The following is a 14,144-nucleotide window of genomic DNA, read 5'->3' on the forward strand; positions in this document are numbered from 1 at the left end:
CAGAGTGTTAAGCTGAGTGGGTGGAGCTAAGCACAACCGAACACTGAATAAGACATTTTTAGGCGACCAAAGAGGTTATAATTAACTTTCATGAACTGAAAACACACCGTGAAAGGGTTAAAGTTGTAAGACGGAAACACGGACAACTGCCAGACCGGACAACGCCGTGGTAAAGACCTGTCAATCACGAGGTAGCCCCGCCCTAAAGCATCCCCTGCTTTATGGTCTATCTGACTCTAAATGGGACCATAATTTACTAAATGAACATCATGCTGTATTGAAGAAGACTTGAAAACTAGTGATTGAGACCATAAACTCATGTTTACAATGTTTACTGAGGTAATAAATCAAGTGAGAAGTAGGCTCTTTTTCTCATAGACTTCTATACAATCAGACTTTTTTTAGCAACCAGAGGAGTTGCCCCCTGCTGGCTGTTAGAAAGAATGCAAGTTTAAGACACATCAGCATTGGCTTCACTTCTCAGACCTGGATGTAGCCGACTGTACACACAGAGGGAGAGTGACTTCATTCTCTGCTCAGGTAGACATTACTCAGTAATAGTTGTTTGATGCTCTGGATATCATAGAGCATCTTTAAAGGTCTAAGATAATGAAAAAGATGTCAGTTAAGACATGTTGATGAATTCAGAAGGGGATTTTGCACGTGTCCCTGCAGTGCATGTCATGTATGCATACATTTACATGCATATGTAAATGTACAGTGTGCTTATGTGCATGCATGTGTATGTAATCACGCCGTATTCATCCTTGAAATGAGACGTTCAGGTTCCCTAACAATGGGACTTCTCTGGATCAGGATTGCTTTTTTTCCCATGTTGTGAGACCATTATCCTTTCATTGTTGTAACTGCTGGTATGAAAGACAGCGATAACTCAATCTGTCAACCAGTTTTTATTTTAATTTGAACCACAGATGCTTGTTATCTAGTCACGAGTTCATATGCATATGGATCTAAAACCCCTCTGCGTGAAAAAGATTAACTGGCAGGTGAACTCTCAGCATAAAGACCACAAGCCATCAAAAACACGTTATGAACAGCTCCGCTTCCTCCTGCACTTTACGTGAATGCATGTAAATCAATAATAAAATCATCAATCTTTCATGATAAGATCAATAACCCAAGCGGGGAGGAGGCTCTCCAGAGGACATTAGATGGCTTCAGCCCTAATCTCCAGTACAGAGAGGATCCACGGAGGGACGTCAGTCGTGTCCCAACTGCGTCAGAGCCGATATGATGAGGCCCTCAAATGGACTTGTGGTTATGAAACAGCCTGCAGATGATAAAAACAAAACAAAAAAAAAACGTAGCAGCCTCTTGGGTGTTGCCGCTAAGAGCCTTCACAGTCAACCCCACTGGCTTTACTGGCACTGGAGCCCCAGCTTGTCAGAACTGATCTGGTTCATGCAGATGAGGACGTCTCCTGATTCCCCACGGTGCTGAGGGACGGGCATGTGCGCCCTACATACAGTATATGTTCTAGCACATGTTTACATGCGATGAACCCTGTGTGTTGATATAACAGCTCTCGGCACGACAGGGGCAGCAGTACACAACAAACAGGGACGATCAAAGTCACTTCTGCTATTCTCACAACGCATAAACCGTTTTTGAAACTGTGAGACTATCAACAAAATCAAAGCGAGGGGGGGGGTGGAAACAGGCTTGTCAACCAGCGTGTGATGGAGAAATTAATTCTTTCTTTGCATATCTGAGGCTTACACCTCCTCCTTCAATCCCACAACCCTCCATCTGACAAATCCAATTAGCATGACATGAACATTGTGGTTCTGTATACACACACCACCGCAGCCGGGATGTTGGCAGGGTGACGGGTAGGATGGGGCACCGGGGACTCGAGCCAGACAGACACGGAGGCCTGGCAATGAAGGGTCTCCGCTCGGCCTGTAACCTGCCTCCAGCTGGAAGACCCAGTTCCTTGACAGGTTGGCAGTGCTAACTGCTCGCCAGCCCTCCGGTCCATCTCTGCCTCTCATCTGTCTTCCAACACCAGCCCTCTCTCTCTCTTTTCACACGCCACTTCATTCCTCTCCATCCTCTACAGCCTCGGAGCCAGCTGATGTCCCCATCTTTAGTTCAAATTGAATCTATTTTGTATGTAATGTTTGTTGGCTAAAGACCGTCTCGCAGTGACACCACTAGAATTCATCAGCTGGGGACACACCGAGTCGACATCAGAGAACTAGAGGCAACGAAGGCCACCGGTTGCGTCGCCTCACGTCGCCTTTGTTTTGGCCGACAAGTTTCACTCAGACGACAGCCGAGGACAGGTTTGCTTATCCCATTCGGGGTCGCGGGGGTGCTGGAGCTGATCCCAGCTGACATTGGGCGAAGGCGGAGTACACCCTGGACAGGTCACCAGACTATCACAGGGCTGACACATAGAGACAGACAACCATTCACGCTCACATTCACACCTACGGGACATTTAGAGTCAATAATTAACCTGCATGTCTTTGGACTGTGGGAGGACGCCGGAGAACCTGGACAAAACCCACGCTAACAAGGGGAGAGTATGCAAACTCCACACAGAAGGGCCCCAAGCCGGATTCGAACCTGCGACCCTCCAGCTGCTGACAGTGCTAACCACTGCATCACCGTGCAACCCTGATCAGATGAGATTAAGATGAAAAATGAGAAGAGCCTTCTGTGTTCTTCCTCTTGACTTTACTCGTTGGCTTGCTTTCCTCACTTCCGTTTCTCTTCTCGTGCACTGATTTGTTTAAGCTGAAACGCCAATCAGAGAGATTTCTCTCACCGACGGGTGCCGCCGCCGCCGCCGCAACACGGGCAGACTAGAGCTGACGGCGCGGGACACACTGAAAATACTAGACTGACGGACCCTACCCTGTCCGACGACCGACCGTCGGCTCGGTGTGTCAAGGCCTTTAGGTAGTCAAGGCATCAGATACCTGCAGTTGTGCATGAACTGACCTCTTGGTTTACTGAAGAACTATATTTGTCCATGTTTGACTGTCAGATTAAAATTCTTGGGAGGATCATAAACCTTTTTGGCTGGCACAAAAATCAGAGGAGATCCTTTTTTTTTTTTGTGGGGGGAAAAACAAGCCGTCGTGACCTGAAACACTTAACCAAATTGCAGTTTGAAAAACTAAACGAGCATCTTCCAACCCGGCACTTTAAATCACCAAACACAATCATAGAGTTTGTCAGACAGATAAAACGGAGCCGCAAACTTTTTTTTTTCCTCCCAGAGCTGCGCGGAGAAAACATTGTGTGGAGGTGTCTGGCAAGCTGTCAGCTCGTGCAGTCTCCTGGCCCATGCCAGTGTACACATTTGCATTTCGGCTCAAAGGAGGCCCGAAACATCAAAGCCTCTTTGAAGCACCACTTGATGCTGCACAATGGGACAGGTGAAGAAAAAAACACAACAACGCTCTGAACTACTGTACCCAGAATGCACCACAGATCCTAAAATAAAAGTGGGACAAATCCATGCCGTGACAGGAACAATAAAACCTCATGATGTGTATTAACGAAAGTAGAACAAAGGTTATCTTTCTACATTATTCCTCTCAGAAAAACTCTGATATTTTTGTATTTCCGCTCAGGGGACTTTTGCATAATATCTGTAAACACTGGAGACAGTCGACTGTGACAGTCAAAGCAAGGAGTTTGAATAAAATATGACAGGCTAAATAAAGAGCTGCGGGAATCTGTAGCATATAATTCAGAAAGTGACATGTAATTACTGTCAAAAGAGTTTCTGACAGCAACTGAGAAAGACTGTTTTACATACATCTGCTGTAAGAAATAAGAGCTTTTCTTTTACATTTACATTGGACGGAGCGTAACGCATCCAATCCCTGCTAAGTTTACAACACCATTTAAGTTTAAAATGAAACTCAGAGCACGTACGACTCAATCATTTACCTTCTAGATTCTCATAACTCTGAACCTGAGGCTTCAATCTTTCAATCAGCAAGAGGTATATACAGTACAGCACACATGATGCCTGACCACACCTCACAACGCTCTCCTCCTTCTTTGACCCATCCTGACGTCACAGGACTCATGTATGAACACATACTGTATTGTCCATGTTGCCTAGAAGCAGCCTCGTCTAATCAAATATCTATTCAAATCCAAACACACACACATACAGGGTAATAACCGTCCCTGTCAGATATGACTATGCCATTGATGCCTGCTGGGTGCAGTTGTTGACTTGTAAGGTTTGCATGTATAAAAGCTCAGATTGACGTTGTTTGGACCATATTCTCTGCGGCGAAGTTCATAAACAATGCCTCTAAAAAAATCAGCCACTGATTGACCTTGAAAATAAATGCCAAGTTAGGACACAGAAAAAGAAAATGACTCATGTGCAACTGTGAACTGCCACTGCTGCTGTTTTTGTGTATATATTACGTAAGCTATAAAGTTGCACTGGATTCAGGCTAAGAGGAGCTGAATAAGGGAAACGAACACCGAACATCAGGTGGATGAACTTTGAATAAACTCTGCAGCCTCTCCATAAATCAAGCCCAGACAGTGAAAAAGATATTCGGCGGCAACATTTCATCGTTCATTTCCAAAGCTTGCTGTTGACCTCACAGAAACTGAACTCCTCATCCTCGAGGTAACGGCCTCGGTTCCCTCGATATAAAGAATCATCACAAACTATTCATGTACAGGTTGTCAAGATGTGACTCTTTCATGAGTATCAATCAGCAGTTCTTTGAGAAAAACAAACACAAACAGCCCCTCTGACTGTCTCTCTCCCAGAATCTAATACTCTCCGCTGAGGCTCTCATGTATTCTGCATTTCATAGCAATCAAACAGGCTCCTGAGCAATTACTTCTAGTTGGCCTGGACGCTGTTTATCTGCGTCGGCATGGGAATTCATCGGGCAACAAAACTCAGACAGCTGAGAGGGAGGGTATTTCTTTTTCATGTGCCACGCGCCTTTCGCTAGCATGTATGTCTCCCTGAAGACGTCTTGACGACGGCTCAGTGCTCATTTTAATTAACACATAAGCCTGTTGATGTTAATTAAAAAGCAGACAGAATAAAGATCACACGGAGGGGAGAGCTGTGTATCCGAACGCACCGAAACATGCGGCGGCGGTGCTTGGCACTTATTCAGATGAGATTTCTCGTAGCCCCTCTTGAAACATATGCAGTACAAGTGGGCACATCAAACCGAGTGGATCAAACAGATTTCCGATGTTCGGTGTTTTGGTCGGTGGGGTGGGATGCAGATTTGCTTAAATCGGAGAAACTGCTATTAGATGCTAACACTGATAATATCTGCGATACCCAGATGATTTGGTGCACTAATAATAATAACAATAATAATAATAATATGTAAATGTAGTCGACTTACTTCATGGGCTTGAACAGAGCTTGTCCGTAGTTCTGGAAAGTCATGATCAACTTCAGCTGCGTGCCTCCTGATTTCATGGCTGAGAGGAAAAACAATTGAGTTGTTAGATGAGTATTTGAAGCATAAACACAAACACAAAACACAGACACACAGAAATGCACATGCACGTATGCACAGCTGTTTGGTTTATTTGCCAATTTGGAGGACGATTGCAATTTTGCATAACAGAGCCATCACATCTGCTGACCAATTAGCCAGACACTGTACAATCAAAGAGCAAAATTGTGGCAGTTAGGGAGCTGGGTGTGACTGAGAGGCAGAAGTGGCGTGAAAAGCATCTGCTGACAACTACGGCTGGTTCTGGGTCTGACGACGGAGGGATGGAAGTGGAAATGGACAATTTGGACAACACGTGTTGCCTTGAGAGAGACAAAAAAACACACTGATTGACTGAGTGATAGAAAGCCCCTCATGTTTAGCACATAAAGTCCACTGAAACTATAATTCAGCAGCGTGTTAATCAGGGTTCCCACTCTTTTCTAGAGATCATTTTCCAGGACATTTTTGGTGATGATCTAGCTGGAATGACTAGACAGGGGTTCTGCCATGCACTAATATATTCCTCTCTGAGGAAGACTGATTCAAAAGCACCGATACCGATACCGATACCGATACCGATACCGATACCGATACCGGATTGGATATCGTTGAGAGGGCCAATCTATTCAATTCAATTCTATGTTTATATACTATATACATTATAGTCTGGAATTTAATTTTAATCAAATTGTTGCTGCATTAAAAAGATTTACACCTGAATGTTATTCCTGTTGATTTTGAAGACTTTGATTTTGAGAATTTGCACCTTGTATTTAAGCACGACAAACGTTATATGGACGAATTTTTTAGCACTTTTAATGGTAAAGAAATGTTAAACGTTCACTCTTACTGTCTATGACGTCATCGACATGCGTCAGCAGCGCATCTCAGAAAGACGACAACAAAACAAAGAATGGCTGATGGCGAGCAGAGCCAGACGATCGACAGACTTTCAAGCCGTGTTTGAGGTCCAGCGTGTGGAAACATTTTGCAAAAAAAGGAAGATGTCCTCGATAAATTTCTCGCTGTTTGCAGAATATGCAAAGGCCAGATAAAATACAACAGCAACACGACCAGTCTTTCCACACACCTACTGAGACGCCAGTCTATGCAGTCTATCGGTGCACAGACTGGCGTACTCGACGATACTCGATACTCAGTATCGGGCGCATTTCAGATACTGGTATCGGTATCGGAACAACTCTACCTACATAGTAGTCCATTCTCAGCTAAAGGAAAATAGGAGAATGTTGAAATAATTTTCAAAGACAATGCACGATTTTGCAGGACGTTTTATGTTTTCTCTCATTTTCAATGTGTTTTCAATGACTGGAAAGTTGGTCACCTGTTTTCCAGGTTTTCCAGGGTGAGTGGGAAACCTGTTATTAGCAATTACATGTTCTTAATTTCCTGAATCAAATCAATAATGATCTGTATGTTTCAATCTGTGTGTGTATATATGTGCACATCGTGGACCTGATTCTGACCAGATGTTTCTCTGTACACATCTCTCTCCGTTAACCACCACACTGACCTCCTGCACCCTGGGAGAGGAGCCAGGACACATGTCTCTGACTATCAGTCATGTCCACCACGGCGTCTCCCAGAGGCTGACGGAGACTCACTGCGAGCGGCTTCCTGCCTGCCTCCGACTCAAACAAAGGGACCGCCAGGCCTGTCTAAACGCCTTGTGTTTCTGTCATAATGGACAGGCTTTCGGGGGATTTGCCCATTTATTACAGCGCATTAACTTGAGCATATTACACAACACAGCGCTTCTGCCTAACCCCAATATCAACATAAGCCCTGTGTAGCGGACCCACTCGCTGGCTGAGTAGCTGGCTGCACTCTACCCCCTTACACAGCACTGTCTTTTGTGTTTATTGACGCTCTTGGTGTTTCTCTCAGATTGTTCCTCTCTTTCTTGTTTGTATATGTCATCCTTTTATTCACATTCTCTCCGTTATGCTCCGTCTGTCTCACTTTGCTTTACTCACCGCTGGCAAGCCTCCCCATTTTACCGTGACTCATTTTCAAAAAGCTTTTTGTATTTTACATCCACTGTTGCACAAAGTACAACCTTAGTAACCTCGGGTCAGCGACAGAGGGTGGATGTTGAAAGTAGTATAGTGAAATCAAAGCCAAAGAATGCATTAGTCCTAAACATGTGCCAGATTTGCCAGCTGAATAGACTGTTTTCAGGCTATTAAATAGGCGTTATCAGTCGCTATAAGCCCCATAGATGTGGGTCAATAGGTGCCTACTACATCCACTAGTAGGTTTTATCATCTATCGCATCCTGCGTGAAACCAACAAGGTGTAGTTGTCTTTGTGTTCGTAGTCATTTTAACCCAAAACACAATGTTTTTCCCTAAACTTAATGTGATTTTGTTGCCTAAACCTAAAGAAGTTGTAGTTTTTTGTTGCCTAAACCTAAAGAAGTTGTAGTTTTGTTTCCTAAACCTAAAGAAGTTTGTAGTTTTTTTTCCTAAACCTAAAGGAGTTGTAGTTTTATTGACTAAACCTAAAGAAGTTGTTGTATTTTTTGCCTAAACCTAAAGGAGTTGTAGTTTTATTGACTAAACCTAAAGAAGTTGTTGTATTTTTTGCCTAAACCTAAAGAAGCATTATTGTTTGTGTTCAAAACGTGACGTTTCATTCAGTTTCACATGTTAGAACGTGTTGCTTTTAAGTTTCACTTTTTCAACGTATTAGGCACAGTAGGTCCCTCATGACCCACATCTATGGTGCTTATAGCGACCTATTTAATGGCCTGACAACAGTCGAATCGGGTGGATTTGCTGCAGCCAGGTCAAGTGGATAGTGCCCCCATACAGAGTAATCTTTAAACTTATAGGCGAGCCTAAAACCTTTGAGAGATTGCAAACGACCGGACTATGCTTTAATGCCGTGACCTTGACCCATAAGCCACAATCCTTGAGGAGCTGACCTCAATTCTCCTGCTCTGCGCCGGACGTTTAGAAAGTTTTGTTTCTAATTGGAAACGACAAAAGGTAATCCCCTGTGGAAAGCTCGGCTGATTGTTTCTCTGGATTGTATCTGCGCCGACATGCAATCAAACAACAGTAAACTTCAGCATCTTTTGATTCTCCCTAAAGGCCATCTGTCTCAGTATCTGTATGTGCGTCTGTTGATCTAACCATCCATCTCTCGCTCCGTTTCACCCACAAATGAATCACTGTCGTCTTTTTCTAAACCGTCATGTTCTCTAGTCTTTCAGCAAAGCTCCAGGCCTCGCCCACCACCACCAGATCAGATCCTCCCTCCCATCCCGTGATGATAAATCCACCGTGCTCTCACCTGTGCCACCTCACGGCACCGCGCGTATGATTTATGAGTCCGGCTGACGACTGAACAAAAGGCCACAGAGAGACAGACACGGAGGAGGGAGGCACCGAAAAATGCTGAACAGGGAAACTTTCTAATGCTGTCTCTGTTTTGTAATAGATATGTGGTAAGTGTGTGCTCCAATTATGGGGCACAAAAGCTGTAATGCATGCTTGCAGGCACGCACACACACACACACACACACACACACACACACACACACACACACACACAAACACACTGCTCTGGGTTTTCTTTTCAGAAGACAGACGGCGTTTTAAAGGTGTGTCTGGGCGCAGAATGATGTTTTATAAACAGAAGGGACTGAAAACACACAAACTACTAAGTGTAGGCTGTAGCATGAATGATGAATGACTGTGAGCTGCCTGAGGGACTCATAACAAAGAGACAGTTGAGACAGCGTCAATGAGAAATACAATGACACTGATGCACAAAGAGATAACAACATGCACCAGTGGAGGATATTTTGATATTTACTGTCCAGTTTGTATGAAGCCACGATAGCAAAAAAATGATTTCACACTGAGACAACATCTCTTTCACTAAAGAGATCTGGCCAAGACGGCATCTACAATGAAGTACATTCATAGTGTGTTGTTTACGGCAAACAACAGTGGAGAAAAATAGTCTTATGGCAGACCTGTCCCTCAGTAATTTGGAGAAAAGACTTTTGCACCTCGACATATTTTTACTTTTTCAGAGCAGAATTTCTCAAAGCTTTCCTTGATGCTCAAGTTCACGTACTCTTGCATAATATTCATACTCATCAATGACCTGAGGCCTGTACTACGAAGCAGGATTTGGGGTTAGAGAGGTAACTTCAACCTATGATGGTGGTTCACTTCTTACCGGGGTAGATCGCCATAGCAACTTATGCTGAACACCTGACCTGCTCCGGAGCAGGTTATATTCCAGATAAGAGATCAACTCGTATAAAAGCACCGCCTACTGACCAATCAGAGCTCGGGGCGCGGATCGTGGAACGTATGATATCCAGTATGTTATCCCTGATTCCACACAAGGAAAGCTTTGAGGAATCCTGACGTGCACTGTCCAGTATCAGCTATTTAGTTCACAGTCACACTGATCGAATTTTTGGCAAAAATTAGTTACTGCATTGACTTCAAGTCATTGTATCGTATCGCATCGCATCGCATCGCATCGCATCACATTGCATCGTATCGTATCGTATTGTATCACATCGCATCGTATCGCATCGTATCACATCGTATCACATCGTATCATACCGCTCTAGATGAGCCAAATATCATCCTTGAATTGTATCAGAACCATGGAAAGTTTAAATATCGTATCGTTATAAAAATGTATTGTTACACCCCTACCTTTACCTACACCCATTACCTTTCATAGGTACAGCTACGAACAGTGTGTGAGAACAGCCTGGCACTGTACACACAGGAACCCACACATTGTGATTCACTGTACACACAGGAAGTCAGGTGCACACACTTCACTCTAGTGTTCAACAAGTTGATGTCTCTGATGGCTGATACAGCTCCCACGACAGGTTCAATTTTTAATATGAATACTTTTTTATTGTATTTACCCAACAGAATTGTACTCTTGCCAGGGTGGAAAAGCCTCTGAAATTGCATCATATCACACGATAGTAAAACTTTCCATAGAGACACATATTACTGTAATGAAACATAATTTAGTTTGGCTATAAAAAGGAATAAAAATGAGACAAAACTACCATTTCATTGGCAGGCTCTTCTCAGGTTTTAGTGATAAGGAACAATCATGTTGGTGCTGAACCAAATGATCAATATTGGCCCAACACTTCAGCCTATAACCTCTAATCTGACACACCTGGGTCACACACAGCTCTCCCTGACTGACTGACTGACTCACCCACGCTGGTGATCCTCTGTGTGACCAGGTCCTTCAGCAGGGCGTCCAGAGCCAGACTGTGTCTGGAGTACAGCTCGTAGCGGTTGATGCCGATGTGGAAACGTAACCAGTTGGGGTAAGACTCAGCCGTCACCTCTCCGGTAGGAGAGAACTCCTCCTCCTCTTCGTTCCCCTCCTCATTGTGCCTGGAAACACAGGGAGAGGAGGTTTAACAAGAAGGTGTGCAAGCAGATTCCTGATTAGATTATTTTAATCTATGTAACTGATGGTTACAGTATTTGTTGCAGTCTTGAGGGCTGTGTATTGGCAAGAATCTGGTGATACCGATACAGGGGTTAAGATTCAATACATTGCGATACTGTAAGTAAGGCCATATATTGCAATTTTTTTAATCTAATTTTTAGAAAACTGTCATAATATAAAGAACATACCACCATATGCATAAAATCTGAGTAAAACAAAGTTTACTTTTTTATGCAATCAGAACAATGGGATCTGTATTTGCATTTATCCCAGTCTCTATAACATCCAACATCATAGCACTACTTTGAGAGGACACATACACTGAGAGGGAGCATCTCTTTGCAAATTAAATGAAGTATTGACTGAGTTAATCTTTGCATGTAAACTATTAATCAAAAATCTATGCAGAATCACCAAACAGATTATCGCGATATTCAATCTTTTTTCCATATTTTCTCACACCCCTACTTAATATAAACTAACTGTATCAGACAAATTGATGCTCATTCATTCAAGTTACCTGGGTTTGTTACTATTATGAGGTTAAAATGCAGTTTTATTGACTGATATATACAAAAATAATCCAGCAGGATGGCAACTCCTACATAGCGTGCCTAAAAAGGTAGGATGGCATGAGAATAGGAGAGATGGGTGGATGCAGCAGATGCATGAGTGGACATTATAGTGGAGGCAGAGAAACCTGACTGGACGGATGGATGAACCTGTCTTCTGCTTGATTTGATGATATTTAAACAGACAGATGGACATATAGGTGGACAGATGTGTGCATGCACAGGCAGATGGTCTCATGATTTGTAGGCCTGTACTGAATTGAAACATAACAAACATCATCTACTTTTTGTCCCTTACTTGGATCCCCATCACTTGTAAACCCTTTTAAGTTCCCCATGTAACCTTTACTTAACCAGGTTAGTCCCATTGAGATTAAGAACCTCTTTTCCAAGAGAGACCTGGCCAAGACGGTCAGCAGCAAGAACACAAAGTTGCAGACACAGACACATATTGAGACAAAATACAATTCACAAACACTAAAAGCACTAAAATTTGCATTAAAAGAGAACTACCTAAAGACAAATGGGGGGACAAAAAGGAACTTCAGCTGTACAGCAAGGGGGCTAAAAACATTGGCATGCCATAGAGTCTGCTTCTAAAGCCTTCATTTTAGATTTAAAAATGTTTAATGATACCAGCTCCTTGATTTTTAGGTCATTTTGGAGCAAATTCCAGGCTGAGGGTGCAAAATATGCAAAAGCCCTTTCCCCAATTTTTGTCCGAGCTTTTGGGACAGATAGCACAAAGAGGTCCTGGGAACGCAGTGAATACTGTCCACAATTATTTTGCGTAATAAAAACACTTAAAGGGACTGTTTGTAACTTTTTACGCGTATAAATCTACCGGGTCGGTTTCCAATGCGCGTTCGCATATGCGCGTTCGCATATGCGCGTTCGCATATGCGTGTGGCTACGCTGTTCAGACCGCTCCTCTGCCTGCTTGCCTTCCTCTGGCTGCGGTCGGGAGACGATAACGTTTCTTTTCCTGCTTCAGCCCCGGAGGCTGAAGCAGGAAAAGCCAACACTAGGATCACCAGTGATTCATGGAGAGACCTCCATCTGGTCAGCTAACATTACTGCCAAGCAGGTGAAATATAGAGTGATATTGTGGTTTTAGCTGACGTGTGTCGCCTCACTGTTTTGAGCGATGCTCGTTCATGTCTATGTAGAGCGAGCACAAGCGTGAGCCTGACGCTGACTTTCGTTGACTTAACGGCCACAGGTGTCGCTGTTAACAAGCAATTCTGAAAGTTACAAACAGTCCCTTTAAACAGTAAATTAACTGTAAAATACTGTGAAATGAATACAGTTCAAACTGTATTTGTCATTAACAGTACAAAGCTGTAAATTTCAGCGACAGTATAATAATGTTAATTTTACAGTAACATAAAGGCAACCCTGCTGCCAGTTCTTTACTGTTATTTTACTGGGACATTCTTAACAGTGTGGTAAACTACATCAAGCATATGAAGGCACTGAGCAGAGGCGTGCATGTACAACAAAACATGTCCTTAATCTGCTCCATCCATCAGCTTACCATCCAGCTTGGTTCCCTGTTGCTCTGGGGTAAAACCTGATGTCCGTGTTGACGTTGAACAAAGTGTCATCATTCGAGAGGGATGGAAGGTCGACCTTGTAGAAAGGATGCTCGAACAGAGCAGACAACCGGGAGGCACCACCGAGAGCAGGCACGGTGCGACCCCGGCTAGAGTCTCCCATGAGCGGCTTGTTTTCCTCCAGCGACGGTCCCATCCGCCTGGAGGTCTCCACTCCTCTGTCTCCTCCTCCTGCTCCTGCTGCTGCAGCTGTGATCTTCTCCAGAGAGGAGTGCGACGTGAGGTTGGAGCTCGGCTCGTTGCTGAAATCCTGCAGGATTCTCAGCGTGTGTTTGTTAGGCCAGCCGGCTCCAGCTCCGGCCGCCGACCTGCCGCGGTGCTTCTTCCCCCAGCCCTGCGCCTCCTCGCCCGGCTGCTGAGCGCACTGACAGCCGCTCTCTCCTCCACCGTCCGCTCGCTTCTCCAGCTTCGGCAGCAAGTCTATCATGATGTGCATGGTGCACGCTACCAAAAACACCATGAGTATCAACACTCTGAATTTACGAAACAAAATCATCTTCATATATATGCTTTCTTTTATGCAGAGAATAAGCTTTTAAGCGCACCTTAGATGTCCAACACGATGACAAAGCAGCGTTTAAGATGCACTCTGATCATTGCACATGCATTAATGTGTGTCAGCCTAACAACTCCATCATGCATGTCTTTATTGTTTATTATAATAGTCCAGATTCTTCATTCCCAGACAGGTGGGGAGCTCTTGGACACTTCACTGGCAGCAGCTCAACACTTCATTCATTGCCTTGTTGAGCAGATATCAGATTAAGAAGAGGTAACAGGGAGGAGGAAGAGGAGGAGGTTTGAAGAGGAGGGGTCCTGTTAAAAAATATTCTTCATCAAATCTGCATCCTTGAGCCAGAGGAGTGTCAAAATGTGTCAGAAAACTGAAGAAAAGTAACATTAGAGATTGATCCACTCAAACAGCCTTCCTTGTATTTATGCTGATTAGAAAAAAAGAAAAAAAAGTGAAAAATCCCATAATA

At 43.8% G+C, this 14,144-nt stretch overlaps 1 protein-coding gene across 2 annotated transcripts in view; it reads right to left on the minus strand.

Moving 5' to 3' along the window:
• The window catches only part of fam20ca (FAM20C golgi associated secretory pathway kinase a), a 52,195-nt gene extending 38,264 nt beyond the window's left edge, over positions 1-13,931 (minus strand). Inside the window, exons 1-4 of one of the 2 annotated variants that reach the window (XM_074656817.1) lie at positions 13,707-13,931; positions 13,083-13,605; positions 10,731-10,915; positions 5,388-5,466 (exon numbers count right to left, since the gene is read on the minus strand). In XM_074656817.1, coding sequence (XP_074512918.1) covers positions 5,388-5,466; positions 10,731-10,915; positions 13,083-13,597 — 779 coding nt within the window. In that variant the 5' untranslated portion in view covers positions 13,598-13,605; positions 13,707-13,931. Of the gene's footprint in view, positions 1-5,387; positions 5,467-10,730; positions 10,916-13,082 lie in introns of both variants that reach the window. The other variant, XM_074656816.1, reaches the window with a different exon arrangement.
• Positions 13,932-14,144: the final 213 nt, after the last annotated feature.

This window comes from Sebastes fasciatus, chromosome 13, assembly GCF_043250625.1.
Source record: "Sebastes fasciatus isolate fSebFas1 chromosome 13, fSebFas1.pri, whole genome shotgun sequence".
In the NCBI taxonomy this organism is placed as follows: Eukaryota; Metazoa; Chordata; class Actinopteri; order Perciformes; family Sebastidae; genus Sebastes; species Sebastes fasciatus.